The 13,143-nt window shown below is 38.7% G+C and overlaps 1 protein-coding gene across 1 annotated transcript in view; it reads left to right on the forward strand.

The window, feature by feature from the left end:
- Window positions 1–4,057, forward strand: part of LOC132828949 (trimeric intracellular cation channel type B-A-like) — a 42,922-nt gene extending 38,865 nt beyond the window's left edge. Inside the window, exon 6 of the mRNA XM_060846174.1 lies at window positions 2,205–4,057. Within this exon, the coding sequence (XP_060702157.1) occupies window positions 2,205–2,429 (225 nt within the window). The 3' untranslated portion in view covers window positions 2,430–4,057. The remainder of the gene's footprint in view (window positions 1–2,204) is intronic.
- The last annotated feature ends 9,086 nt before the right edge of the window (window positions 4,058–13,143 follow it).

Consider the following 13,143-nt stretch of genomic DNA (forward strand, 5'->3'; position numbering starts at 1 on the left):
TGAATTTGGAGATATAGCATTTTGTGCCTATATAGCTTATTTGATCTTCAAAAAATAGACTGCACTTAGACTTGATGTATATGATTCAGATGTAATAAATACTGAGATGACCTGTTGTTCAGACTTTCTTGAAGACCTGTTCTCATGTTGGGATGTTGATTCTTTCATATATTCTCTTCATTGGTAGCCTCCCCTTTTAAATGTCCTTCTGAAATAAGTCTAAATGGGTGAAAAAGGATTATTCCAAGTATTAAGTGCTGTCCTGTATCTTTGCTATTGTAATGTGGTTTGTATCATCTTCGATGAAATTGCTATTAGGTTACTGAAGACCGTTTATGTTTGTTTCCCTATACTTGTGTTGGTACTTTGAAAAGACAAGAATAGATTGTAAGAGGAAAATTCAAGATGTGTTGTGTCAACCCCCATCCCCCCAAAATTTGTGGTTTCAACTAAATTCTATTTAAAAACGCAGCCAGGTGATGAGCACTTCACCAGCATTAAATTTGTTCCTGCTAAGGTTGGAGGGAGAGGTAAGCTTAAATTTGCTGCCCTTTAAATGACTTACATTTTTCTTAATATTAGTGTGTTGACTATAACAATAAAACAAACAATCCATCAATGGAAAAATGAGCGTAAATCCTGTTTCTTTTCATACCATCATGATACAGCACTTTCAACTTGGAAAGTACCTTTGTTTGCACTCAGGCATCTGCATGACAATCTTGGGGAGGAAAAGGAATATTTGATTTAAGTGAAGCTTTGCAGGAAGCTTGAAACAACTAAGGTGGAAACTTAGCTTGCTTGGATGTTTTTGAGATATGTTAGTTTGTACATGTTTGTTTACTTGCCTTTGTTCACCCCTCATGATATTTGTATCGTGCTGATAATAAAAAATTAAGTATTTGTAATTGGATCTAGTCTAAATAAATCTTTACTACAGGTATGTAGCAAATTTAAATTTAATTATATCTGTGCATCTGGTTATCCCAGTGTTTTCTGAATTCCATAATAAGGGATGGCTTTTGAAAACTCAAATTAAATTTACAAATGTTTACATAAATACTTTCTTATGTCATTGTCAAAGAGGAAGCATACAACTATTTCAAATCTACAAGATATTTCATTCAGACTTAGAACACTTGAAAGAATCAGGTATCAAAACTGGATCCTCCATGTGTTTTCCTGTTAGCTTCAACAAATTCATGAGAAAAAAAATGAGATGGTTCAGTGGGACATCAGGTACACCTTATTCAGTTTCCTGCCTATTCCTTCTGTAGCTTTTCATGATTTGACTTCCAACAAGGTGTTTTATAGACTCGAAACTTTGGATTGTGTTACTTAAAGTGATTCTGGATGTTGTGTTCTTGCTTTGGTGGAGGTGCTCAATTTTGCCGTAAGGATAGGGAGGAGTGAACTGTTCAGAGACATTGAGCTAAGTGCTTTGGTTTCATTAAAGTCTAGTGTTTTATTTACCCAGTGCAGGCAGATAAATTTGTTTCTTTAAACAAAGCTAATTTGTATGTTAACGCAACTAGTATAAGACTACGAACATGCTACAGCGTATTTTGGTTGAATTAGTTATGAACTGCTAACTCATTGGTGACTCAAGACTCATGAAAATGTTTCATTAAAAGATTAAGTATTATTCAGCCAACCTAATTATGTATACATTCAATTTTTGTTTTCGTTCCATGATTTTGCTGTGTTTTTTTTAATGATCTGAATTATATGAAGTAAGGTTTTGAATGGTCTATGAAATCTAGTTGAGCAGCTATCAATAAAACTGAGTGTTGCTCATATAGTGAGTTATTGACAATATAAATAATTGATCAGCAAATTTAGTAATTCTTCATATTAAGTGACATTTTTCCTCCCCATTTTAATACATCTGCAAAATTTTAGAGCTTTAGAAACTTGCTTACATTCTTGCTTATATTCAGAGTTTGCTTCTTGTAAAGCCTTTTTATAAATTAAAAAAAAATCCAATAATGCTGTACTTAGATCTGCTCTGTGGCTTCAATACTAAAATGTTTGTTTGGATTTATTCAGAGACCAAAGTAGGGTACTTATGAAAGCAACTGATCTTGAGTCACATGAACATATGTCCTTTTTCTTTTGGTTGTTGTGCTGTTTTTATTTGTATTCTTTTGGCATTTTTCAGGCAGCTCTGTACAATTTGGCAAATGTATCATTTTGTATTTTAGGTTGCAATGGTGCTGTTTAACATTCATCATTCCCCTTTTGCACCTATGGAAGTGGCTTTGTACCATATGGCATTTAGTTGGCAGTGCACTTCCACTGAATCGCATCTTCAAACGGAAGCATCTAATACAGGGGAAACCTTGGGTACACAGTGCTCTGCCCCCTTGGATGCAAGTCCTGAAGAAATTGAAAGTATCAAAAGAAGGAGGGCAAAGAAGACAGAATAAGATGCTTATCAAGAATTACAAGATCCACAAGATTATCTTTTTGTTGCACTTCTGTTCCAGGAAAGCCCCCAGACGAGGCTTGAAATTTAAAAACACAAATAGTTATCTGCAAAATAAAATGTACCAAGTTACTAATGAAAAGTTTTGCCAAACTCCAATAGAAACAAAACAGTCTAATGACTCTTGTTAGTGAATTTTTTTGTTCTGCAATGTTTTTGTGGGTTTAAGTGGGAAATACATTTGATCTTTGTGTGAGACATTTGAGGATCTTTCGGTGTGAAGAGAAGGTTGCTGTAATATATATAAAACAAGATTAAAATATTGTTTCAAAACTTATAATAAATGTTTGAAAACCTTATGTAACGATTCATATTTTTAAGACTTACAAGTGCCAGAAAATGCTAAAATTATACATTTCACAAAATGCGACTTTTTAAATGCATGTCTAAATTATTGGGCAAAACAAACTTTTTAAGCTCTGGTAAGTAAAGGGACATCCTTGACCCAACTCTGAGGCCTGAAGTTGAAAATTAGATATTCTCAATTTCCTTTGGCAGTCTGGACTAGATTGCTCGTGAAAGAAGGTAATAATGCAGTTTGGATTGACATTACTGCATCACTCAGGTCAGCCTCCCAATTTTCTTGATAACAAAATATCTGGGAGAGGAATTGTTAACTATCATTGTCTGGTAAATTTGAAGATAGGGTGATGCAGGATAAATTGGACAGGCTTCTTTTCTAATAATTTCCTATTCATGTTATGTAGTATTGTTAAAACTATATATTTTATACACTCTTCCTGCTGTCAGTGGTTTTTTCATTAAAATCCAAAATAAACTGTCAACCATTGCAGTCCTGTTGATTCAAGACTTTAACCTTGCTCTATAAATAACTTGGAAAGAAGCAAAACACTTTGGCAATAAAATTTATAGCGTAGTCACACTGAATGTTTGGTTCTGATTTTCTGATCAAGGCTCTATTTTGTTTTTGTATTTTTAGTAAACTGAAAGTTCGGAATTCACTGCAATTTTTAACAAGAAAGCTATTGAATGTGAAGTGGTTTACTTCTGTTCTGATACAAAGTGAATTTGACCTTTTTCAATTAACATTGGTTAAACACTGTACTTTTTGTGGCACAATTCTTTCTTTGTTCACTGTTTTAAAGTGTACTATTTTACAAATGTTTCTGTAAATCTGTGTTTGTACATTTACAAAAAAAACCAGCAAAATGAGGTAGACAAAAATTTCTATATTGTGTATTTTCAGACGGAACTTTTCCAGAAACCTATGATGCAAGAGAATATCTGAATTTATTTTCTATGCTTAATTTATATATATTCCAATGTGAAATAAGATCTAATGGTTGCTTGCTTGACAGCCAGGATCCATAACAGACTTTAATCCGTGTCTTACCAGGAGTCAAGATTTGTCTAGATAAGCAAAATGTTCTACGGTAGTAATTCGGGCAGTCTTTGTGTGGGAGAACTATTGGAACGTAACATCACCATTCTGTACACAACTGATTAATTACCAGATCACTTTTATAATCTCTGGGTTAATGGTGACTTAAATGTAACAATTTACTTGATCCAATTTTCTTTAATTTTTTTAAAATGTGCATGTTTGGCTGAAGGATATACAAATAAAGTTCAGCTTTCCTACTCTAGCAATTTGGTCAGTCATTAAGAATATATCTGTGTCTATCTCTATTTTTGTAAAACTTCATTTGACTGCTCATCAGTCTTGCATTCCAAAGAACATTAAGAATAATGTAATGTTTATACTTTTTAGCTTTTTTATGTCACCAACTCACACTTCACATTATATTAATGATACAGAGCCTAAGGAAAATCTAATGCAGATCAAAGCTTGTAAAAGGTGTCTATCTTCACGAAACTGATAGTTGCTTGCCAGAATCAGTTTGTCCTAGTAGAAGTAAACTTTAAAGGGAATGTTACTTGAAAATATTTATGTCTGTTTTTTTTAATGGAGTGATTTGAATTTTACCCTCACCCTATCGTAATCAAGTATTCCCTGCAAACTACAATTTACCTACTTGCTCCACCTGTTTTTATGGAAGACCATTTGGTTGGAGCAATTGGGTGACCAATTATGTTGTGTGGAGTTGTGATCTTCCCTTTTGTTGTGATTTTGCCTGAAGTATCACCTAAGTAATAAGAAAGCCTTCATGCTATCTCCATGTTTGTTGTTTTGACTATTATTCTAGCTCCTTCCTGGCTCTAGACCGAGATTCTTGCATTATTAGTTTTGCATTCAGTTCTGAAATCGACCAGATTAGTGATTTAAAATGCCATTTTATGAAGCAATTAATTCATTTAGTAGTGTGAGAATTAGCTGGTTTTGCAGAAGTACAGGAACTGTGGGTTGAACATGAATTCCATCTGTCGATCTTGAGCTTCCTAACCAGAAGGGCTTTCAGTTCTCAAACAGCACATGGTACATTTAACTGTTTGTGTAATAATTGAGAGGAGGGCTGCCTTAAGGAGCCTATGGTACACTATGCTATCCTTCAGGCTAGGATTGATATAAATTAAAGCTCAATTTGAGATCGCCAAGACCATATTTGACTGAGTACTGTATTGACTTGATCCTTTAGCAAGTCTGGATTTCATGGGAATCAAAGGGGAGAATGTTTGCACTTATTTGAATCGTAGCTAATACAAAAGAAGGTGGTTGGCTTGGTGCGGGTCAGTGATCTCAGTACTGGGACGTCACTACAGAAGTTCCTTGGAGCAATGCATAAGCACAACTATTTTTAGCTGCTTCATCAATGATCTTCTCTCTATCATAGAATCAAATATTTACTGATGATTGCACAATATTCCACATCATTCATATCTCTAAAACCACGTGCAGCAAGGCTTCAACAATGTTCATGTTTGGACTGATAAGTGCCAAGTAACATTCACACCATATAAGTGGGAGGAACTGGCCATCAGCAACAAATACCTAACTGCCTCCTGCTGATATTCAGTAAACTGCTTCAAAATACAGTTTCACCCATATCTTTGCTTTCCTCCTCTTCATATGCATGACCAGGATTTAGAAAGGTTAACAGAACATGGGAGCAGAAAGAGGATTGTGTGCAACAAAGGCCAAGGCCATAGAGTCATAGAGATGTACAGCACGGAAACAGACCCTTCGATCCAACTTGTCCATGCCGACCAGGTATCTCAACCCAATCCAGTCCCACTTGCCTGCACCCGGACCATATCCCTCCAAACCTTCCTATTCATATACCCATCCAGGTGCCTTTTATATGTTGCAATTGTACGAGCCTCCACCACTTCCTCTGGCAGCTCATTCCTTACACGTACCACTCTCTGTGTGGAAAAAGTTGCCCTTGTATCTCTTTTATATTTTCCCCTCTCACCCTAAACCTAAGCCTTCTAGTTCTGAACTCCCCTACCCCATGAAAAATACTTTGTCTATTTATCCTATCCGTGTCCCTCGTGATTTTATAAACCTCTATAAGGTCACCCCCTCAGTCTCTAATGCTCCAGGGAAAACAACCCTAGCCTATTCAACCTCTCCCTATCTTCTCTGAACCCTTCCAAGTTTCATAAAATCCTTCCGCAACATGACCTCCAACCTCTGCACTCAATACTTTGACCAATAAAGGAAAGCATACCAAAAGCCTTCTTCACTATACTATGTCCCTGCAACTTTACTTTCAAGGAGCTATGAACCTGCACTCCAAGGCCTCTGTTCAGCAACACTCCCTAGGACCTTACCATTAAGCGTAGAAGTCCTGTTCAGATTTGCTTTCCCAAAATGCAGCACCTTGCATTTATCTAAATTAAACTCCCTCTGCCACTTCTCAGCCCATTGGCCCAACGGATCAAGATCCCGTTGTAATCTGAGGTAACCTTTTTCGTTGTCCACTGCACCCCAATTTCGATGTCATCTGCAAACTTACTATACATCTTATGCTCACATGCAAATCATTTATATAAATGATGAAAGGTAGTGGACATAGCACTGATCCTTGCGGTACTCCGCTGGTCACAGGCCTCCAGTTTGAAAAACAATCCTGCACCACCACCCTCTCTCTTCTACCTTTGGGCCAGTTCTGTATCTAAACGGCTAGTTCTTCCTATATTCCGTGAGATCTAACTTTGCTAACCAGTCTCCCATGGGGAATCTTGTCGAATGCCTAACCGAAGTCCCTATAGATCGCGTCTACTGCTCTGCTCTCATCAATCCTCCTTTGTTACTTCAAAAAACTCAATCAGGTTTGTGAGACATGATTTCCCACGCACAAAGCCATGTTGACTATCCCTAATCAGTCTGTACGTTTCCAAATACATATGCATCCTATCCCTGATTATTTCCTTCAACGATTTGTCCACCACCAACATCAGGCTCACTGGTCTACAGTTCTCTGGCTTGTCCTTACCACCTTTCTTAAACTGTGACACCACGTGAGCAAAACTGCAATCTTCCGGCACCTTACGTGTGACTATCGATGATACAAATATCTCAGCAAGAGGCCCAGCAATCACTTCCCTAGCTTCCCACAGAGTTCTAGGATACGTCTGATCCGGTTCTGGGGATTTATCCACTTTTATGCATTTCAAGACATCCAACACTTTCTCCTCTGTAATATGGACATTTTCGAAGATGTCACCATCTATTTCCCTACATTCTATATCTTCCATGTCCTTTTCCACAGTAAATCCTGGTGTGAAACACACTCTCATCTCCTGCAGCTCCACACAAAGGCTGCCTTGATGATCTTTGAGGGGCCCTATTCTCTCCCTAGTTACCCTTTTGTCCATCATATATTTGCAAAAACCCTTTGGATTCTCCTTAACTCTATTTGACAAAGCTATCTCATGTCCCCTTTTTGTCCTCCTGATTTCCCTCTAAAGTATACTCCTACTGCCTTTAATCTCTAAGGATTCACTTGATCTATCCTGTCTATACCTGGCATATGCTTCCTTCTGTTACTTAACCAAATCCTCAATTTCATCCAGCATCTCCAATTTATGCCAGCCTTTCCTTTCATTCTAACAGAAATATACTGTCTCTGGCCTCTCCTTATCTTATTTCTGAAGGCTTCCCATTTTCCAGCTGTCCCTTTTCCTGCGAACATCTGTCCCCAATCAGGTTACTTAGATTACTTACAGTGTGGAAACAGGCCCTTCGGCCCAACAAGTCCACACCGACCCGCCGAAGCGCAACCCACCCATACCCCCACACTTACCCCTTACCTAACACTACAGGCAATTTAGCATAGCCAATTCACCTGACCCGCACATCTTTGGACTGTGGGAGGAAACCGGAGCACCCGGAGGAAACCCACGCAGACACGGGGAGAACGTGCAAACTCCACACAGTCAGTCGCCTGAGGTGGGAATTGAACCCAGGTCTTGCTTAATACTGTCAAAATTGGCCTTTCTCCAATTTAGAACTTCAACTCTTCGATCTGTCTATCCTTTTCCATCACTATTTTAAAACTAATAAAATTATGGTTGCTGACTCCAAAGTGTTCCCCCACTGACACATCAGTCACCTGCCCTGCCTTATTTAGTGGACGGTACAGTGGCACAGTGGTTAGCACTGCTGCCTCATCGTGTCAGAGACCTGGGTTCAACTCCCACCTCAGGCGACTGTCTGGGTGGAGTTTGCATATTCTTCCCCTGTGTCTGCGTGGGTTTCCTTCAGATGCTCTGGTTTCCTCCTACAGTTCTAAAATGTGCAGGTTAGGTGAATTGGCCATGTTAAATTGCCCGTAGTGTCAGGTGAAGGGTAAATGTAGGGGAACAGGTTGGGATGGGTTGAGCTTTGGCGGGTTGGTGTAGACTTGTTGGGCCGAAGGGCCTGTTTCCACACTGTAAGCAACCTAATCTAGTTTAAGAGTAGGTCAAGTTTTACACCTTCTCTGGTAGGTACATCCACATACCGAATCAGAAAATTGTCTTATATACACTTAACAAATTCCTCTCCATCTAAACCCTTAACACTATGGCAGTCCCAGTCTATGTTTGGAAAGTTAAAATCCCCTGCTATAACCACCCTATTATTCTTACAGATAACTGAGATCTCCCTATAAATTTGTTTCTCAATTTCCCTCTGACTGTTAGGGTGTCTATAATACAATCCCAATGAGGTGATCTCCCTTTCTTATTTCTCAGTCCCATCCAAATAATTTCCCTGGATGTATTTCTGGGAATGTCCTCCCTCAGCACAGCTGTAATGCTAACCCTTATCAAGAATGCCATTCCCCCATCTCTCTCGCCTCCCTTTCTCTCCTTCCTGTAGCATTTGTATCCTGGAACATTAAACTACCAGTCCTGTCCATCCCTGAGCCATGTTTCTGTAATTGCTATGGTATCCCAGTCCGATGTTCCGAACCATGCCCTGAGTTCATCTGCCTTCCCTGTTAGGCCTCTTGCATTGAAATAAATGCAATTTAATTTATCAGTCCTACCTTGTTCTCTGCTTTGTTCCTGCCTGCCCTGATTGTTTGACTCGCTTCTTTTCTCTACTGTACCAGTCTCAACTTTATCTCTTTCCTCACTATCTCACTATCTCCCTGGGACCACACTGGACACAGAATTCCAGTTGGAAAAATATCTTTAAACATCACCCTCTGCTTCCTGCTACTCACCTCATTGTGAATCCAATTTGCCAAATTTCCTTGGAACCCGTGGGCTCTTACCTTTATTATCAGTTTCCCATGCGCAACCTTATAAAAGCATTCCAGATCACTTCAAAAATTGAATAATCTTGGGCAGAAATGACCTACCTTCACTAAAACCGTGCTGACTGTTCTTAACCATTCCTGATGAAGGGCTTTTGCTCGAAACGTTGATTTTCCTGCTCCTTGGATGCTGCCTGACCTGCTGTGCTTTTCCAGCACCACTCTAATCCATGACTGTTCTTAACCTGCATTGTAAGAGACAGGGGTTAATAATATCCCAAAGAGTGGCTTCCGATCGTTTCTCCACCACCAAGGTTAGACTGAATGGCCTATAGTTTGTTTTTTGTTTTATTGCTTGCTCCATTTATGAATAATGGTCCCATATTGGCTGTCCTCCAGTCCTCTGGCACCTCTCCTGTGGCTAGAGAATAATTAAAAACTTTTGCAAGCGCCCCTGCTATTTCGTCTCTTGCCTCACTCAGCAGCCTGGGAATAATTTCATCTGGCCCAGGAGATTTATCTATTTTTAATCCTGGAAATCCATTCAAAACTCCTGTGTCTATGCTAATTTCTTTAAATTTACTGCAGACCTCTCTGATTTCCATACCCATTTCATCCCTCACTAGTGAACACTGATACAGAGTGTTCATTAAGAATGCCACCTACATCCTCTGGGTTCACGCACAAACTACCATTGTGCTGCCTTAGTGGGCCTTACACTTGCCCTCATTATCACTTTTTACTAAATATGCCTGTAAAACAATGCAGGATTTCCTTTATTTTACCTGCCAGTATCCTTTTGACTTTCTTTTTACCTCTCCTAATTTCCTTTGTAAGTTCCCTTTTGCATAATGGCAATGTTGGTTTAAGATTGTACAATGCTCAGCAGCATTTCCAATTCCTGAGATACCGAAGGAGTTTGCATTACCACGGTTGAATGGCCCACCATCAACATCTGAGTTTTTACATTTCGGAAACTGAAGTAGACTAGCCATAGTATGCTGTGACTACAGGAGCAGCTCAGAAGCTGGGAATTCTGTGCCATGCAATTTGTTTCTATCCTTACTCCTCAAAGCCTATTCACCAGTTGTGGGATGGAAGTCAGCAGTATGATGGAATACTCTCCACTTGCCAATTCAAATACATTAAGACCATTAAAACCATCCAAGACAACACAGCCTATTTCTCTGGCATCCTATCCATCTCTGAAAAGATTTGCTTTCCCGAAATGCAGAGTGGTTGCAATGTGTACAAGACATACTACACCAACACACCAAAGCTGATTTAACTTTAATTTCCAATCCAATAATGTCTAACACACAGGAGGACAAGATATTTGGGAGGACCACCACCTACAAGGTCCTCTCCAAGCTACACACCATTCTGACTTAGAACTATATCACACAGTTCCTGGATGAATATCCTGGAACTTCCTTACGAACAGGTATTCCCGGAATTCTCTTAATAAAGCTGGAAATAACCTAACAACATGGATTTTAAAGAAGAAAGTTCACCAGCACCTTCTTAGGGGAATGTCCGGTGTGGACTCTTCCATAATTTTTTTTTTTTGGCGTGTTGCATGAGGCCAGACCATCCCTGGCAGGAGACTAAACTATGACTCCTGTCACCTTGCATATTCTAAGTGTTTATTTACTGTGCTTGCTGTAGTTGTATTGCTGAACAAGTTTGGAGCAGGAGTCCTAAGTTTCTGTATGCAGGTTCATCTGCTAAGATCTCCACCTCTCTTGAGCACAATTCTTCCTCATCTTGCTCCCTTATATTCTGTGACTGAGGTTTTCATTCCCGCTAACCTTTTCCTTACCCCTCTGATCCCGGGTGAGCATCTCTGGATGAATGTGTGGGAGAAGGAAAATTATGAGGTTGTTGAGACTGAAAACTGAAGCAGTGAGAGGTAATTAATCTTCTCACTACGCCTTTCTTTTCCTATGATGGATCTGCAGGAAATGCAAGGTTCATATTAGAAGAATTTAAAGCATCCTGTTTGGAGGCTGCTGTACTGTCATTAATTTTGTTGTCTTGTGAAGGATGCATCCTACTGGGGACATTCCCTCATAATTCTGTCTAGTGTCCTGACTGATGCAGTCCCTTCAACCACCATTATTAAAACAGAAGATTCAATCATTTATCCCATATTTTGAGAAAACTTTCCTGTGTACAAAATAAATATTTTAGTTCCTATATTATATTAACCATGAAATAATTTTCAAATGTATCGATTATAAAGTGGTTTAGGATATCCTGAGTTTGTAAAAGGATCTGTAGAAATGCAAGTTCATTCTTTCAGTATTTGACCTGTGGTAGATGACAGCAATAACATGCTACAAAACCTTTCACATTTTTGCAAATTGATTTGAATTTAAAAAGCACTCTTGAGAAAGTTGTGGTAATTTTTATTCTCCATTCCTTGACTCCAGTTTGTGCTAAGATGTATTGACTGGACGAGGAAGGGAATTCAGCTCCCCTCTTTTTGTTCCTAAACTCTCCCCCAGTTGGTTGCAACATTTCTTTTACTTCTTTGCACCCAGCTATGGATATTTTGTAATTAGGAGAGGCTGGATAGGTTGGGATGTGTTTTCACTGAAGCATAGGAGTTTGAGGAGTGACCTTTATAGAGATTAATAAAATCATGAGCGATATTGATAAGGTGAATAACAAAGGTTTTTTCCCTAGAGTAGGGGAGTTCAGAACTAGAGGGCGTATTTTAAGGTAAGAGGAGAGATTCAAAAGGAACCTGAGGGGCAACTTTTTGACACGGGCGAGGGGGTTCATATTTGGAATGAACTGCCAGAGGAAATAGTAGATGCAGGTACATTTACAGCATCTAAAACTCATTTGGATAGATACATGAATATGAAAGGTTTAGGGAGATATGGGTCAAATGCAGGTAAATGGGACTAGTTTAGTTTCGGAAACTTGATCAGCATGGATGAGTTGGACTGAAGGGTCCATTTCCATGCTGTAAGACTCTTACACACCTTTGGAGCAGGTGGGACTTTAACCCAGGCTTCCTGGCTCAGACGTAGAGGCACTAATACTGCACCACAAGAACCTTTGTTTGTATGCAGCTGTATTGCATGTCGATAATGGAGCTAACTAGATCAAAATAAAGGAGTCAATTACAAGATTTTTTCAAGTGAAAGGAGAGAAAAAAATCATACATTCACACAAACACAGGGAATATGTTTAATAGGAGAGTGTTTGATATGGACAAGAAAAATGCTATGCTACCCTTTGAGTTCTTGAGGTTTAGATTTTGTTTAAATCTGAGACCACAGTTGTTTAATTGTTGACCTACATCTTCACAGAAGTTCATAAAATCTTTCATTCTGAGTGAACAGTCGTTTCCCCAACTTGCTTTTCCACTGAACACTGTCTGCTGAGAAAGAATGAGAGAGAGAGAGACTTAAAGTCCCTTCCGTTACCAATCCATTCCGTTTTCTCTTCCTGTTCAAAAATATCTACAGTAATATTTTTCACTGTAAATTTCTGAGTCTGGCTCCGTTATTTTTGCAAGCTTGCTGATTTCGCAAGCGAGCCTTTCCTTGCCCAATATATTAAATTATCATTTAAGCGTGATTTAAAATGGGAATGCAAATTTCTTGATGCTAACTCAATTGCCTGGTTTCAATGTCTTTAGATAAGTGATAATTTTTGTACAGACAGCAGTTTGCTTATGCTGTGTGGGTCTCCTGGACTTGCCACAATCTGTAGTCAGATCATCATGGCAGCTGTTTTAGGTCAGTATTTAGCCTTTTTAAAATACATATGTATATAGTCCATGATGGAAGTTAAAATTTGACAGTATATATTTATAATAATCAGTTTAAAATCTATCTAACTCAGTGAAAATAACACATTTGATTTTGACTATATAGATTTTACCAACATTGTCTCTTGAAGATGACTGGTCAGAGATAAAAAGCCCATGGGATCCAAGGAAAATTGTCAAGTTGGATCAAAACTTAGCTCAGTGGTAGGACACAAAGGGTAATAATGAGTGATTTTCTGACTACAAAACTGTTT

This window comes from Hemiscyllium ocellatum, chromosome 2 (genome assembly GCF_020745735.1).
Source record: "Hemiscyllium ocellatum isolate sHemOce1 chromosome 2, sHemOce1.pat.X.cur, whole genome shotgun sequence".
In the NCBI taxonomy this organism is placed as follows: domain Eukaryota; kingdom Metazoa; phylum Chordata; class Chondrichthyes; order Orectolobiformes; family Hemiscylliidae; genus Hemiscyllium; species Hemiscyllium ocellatum.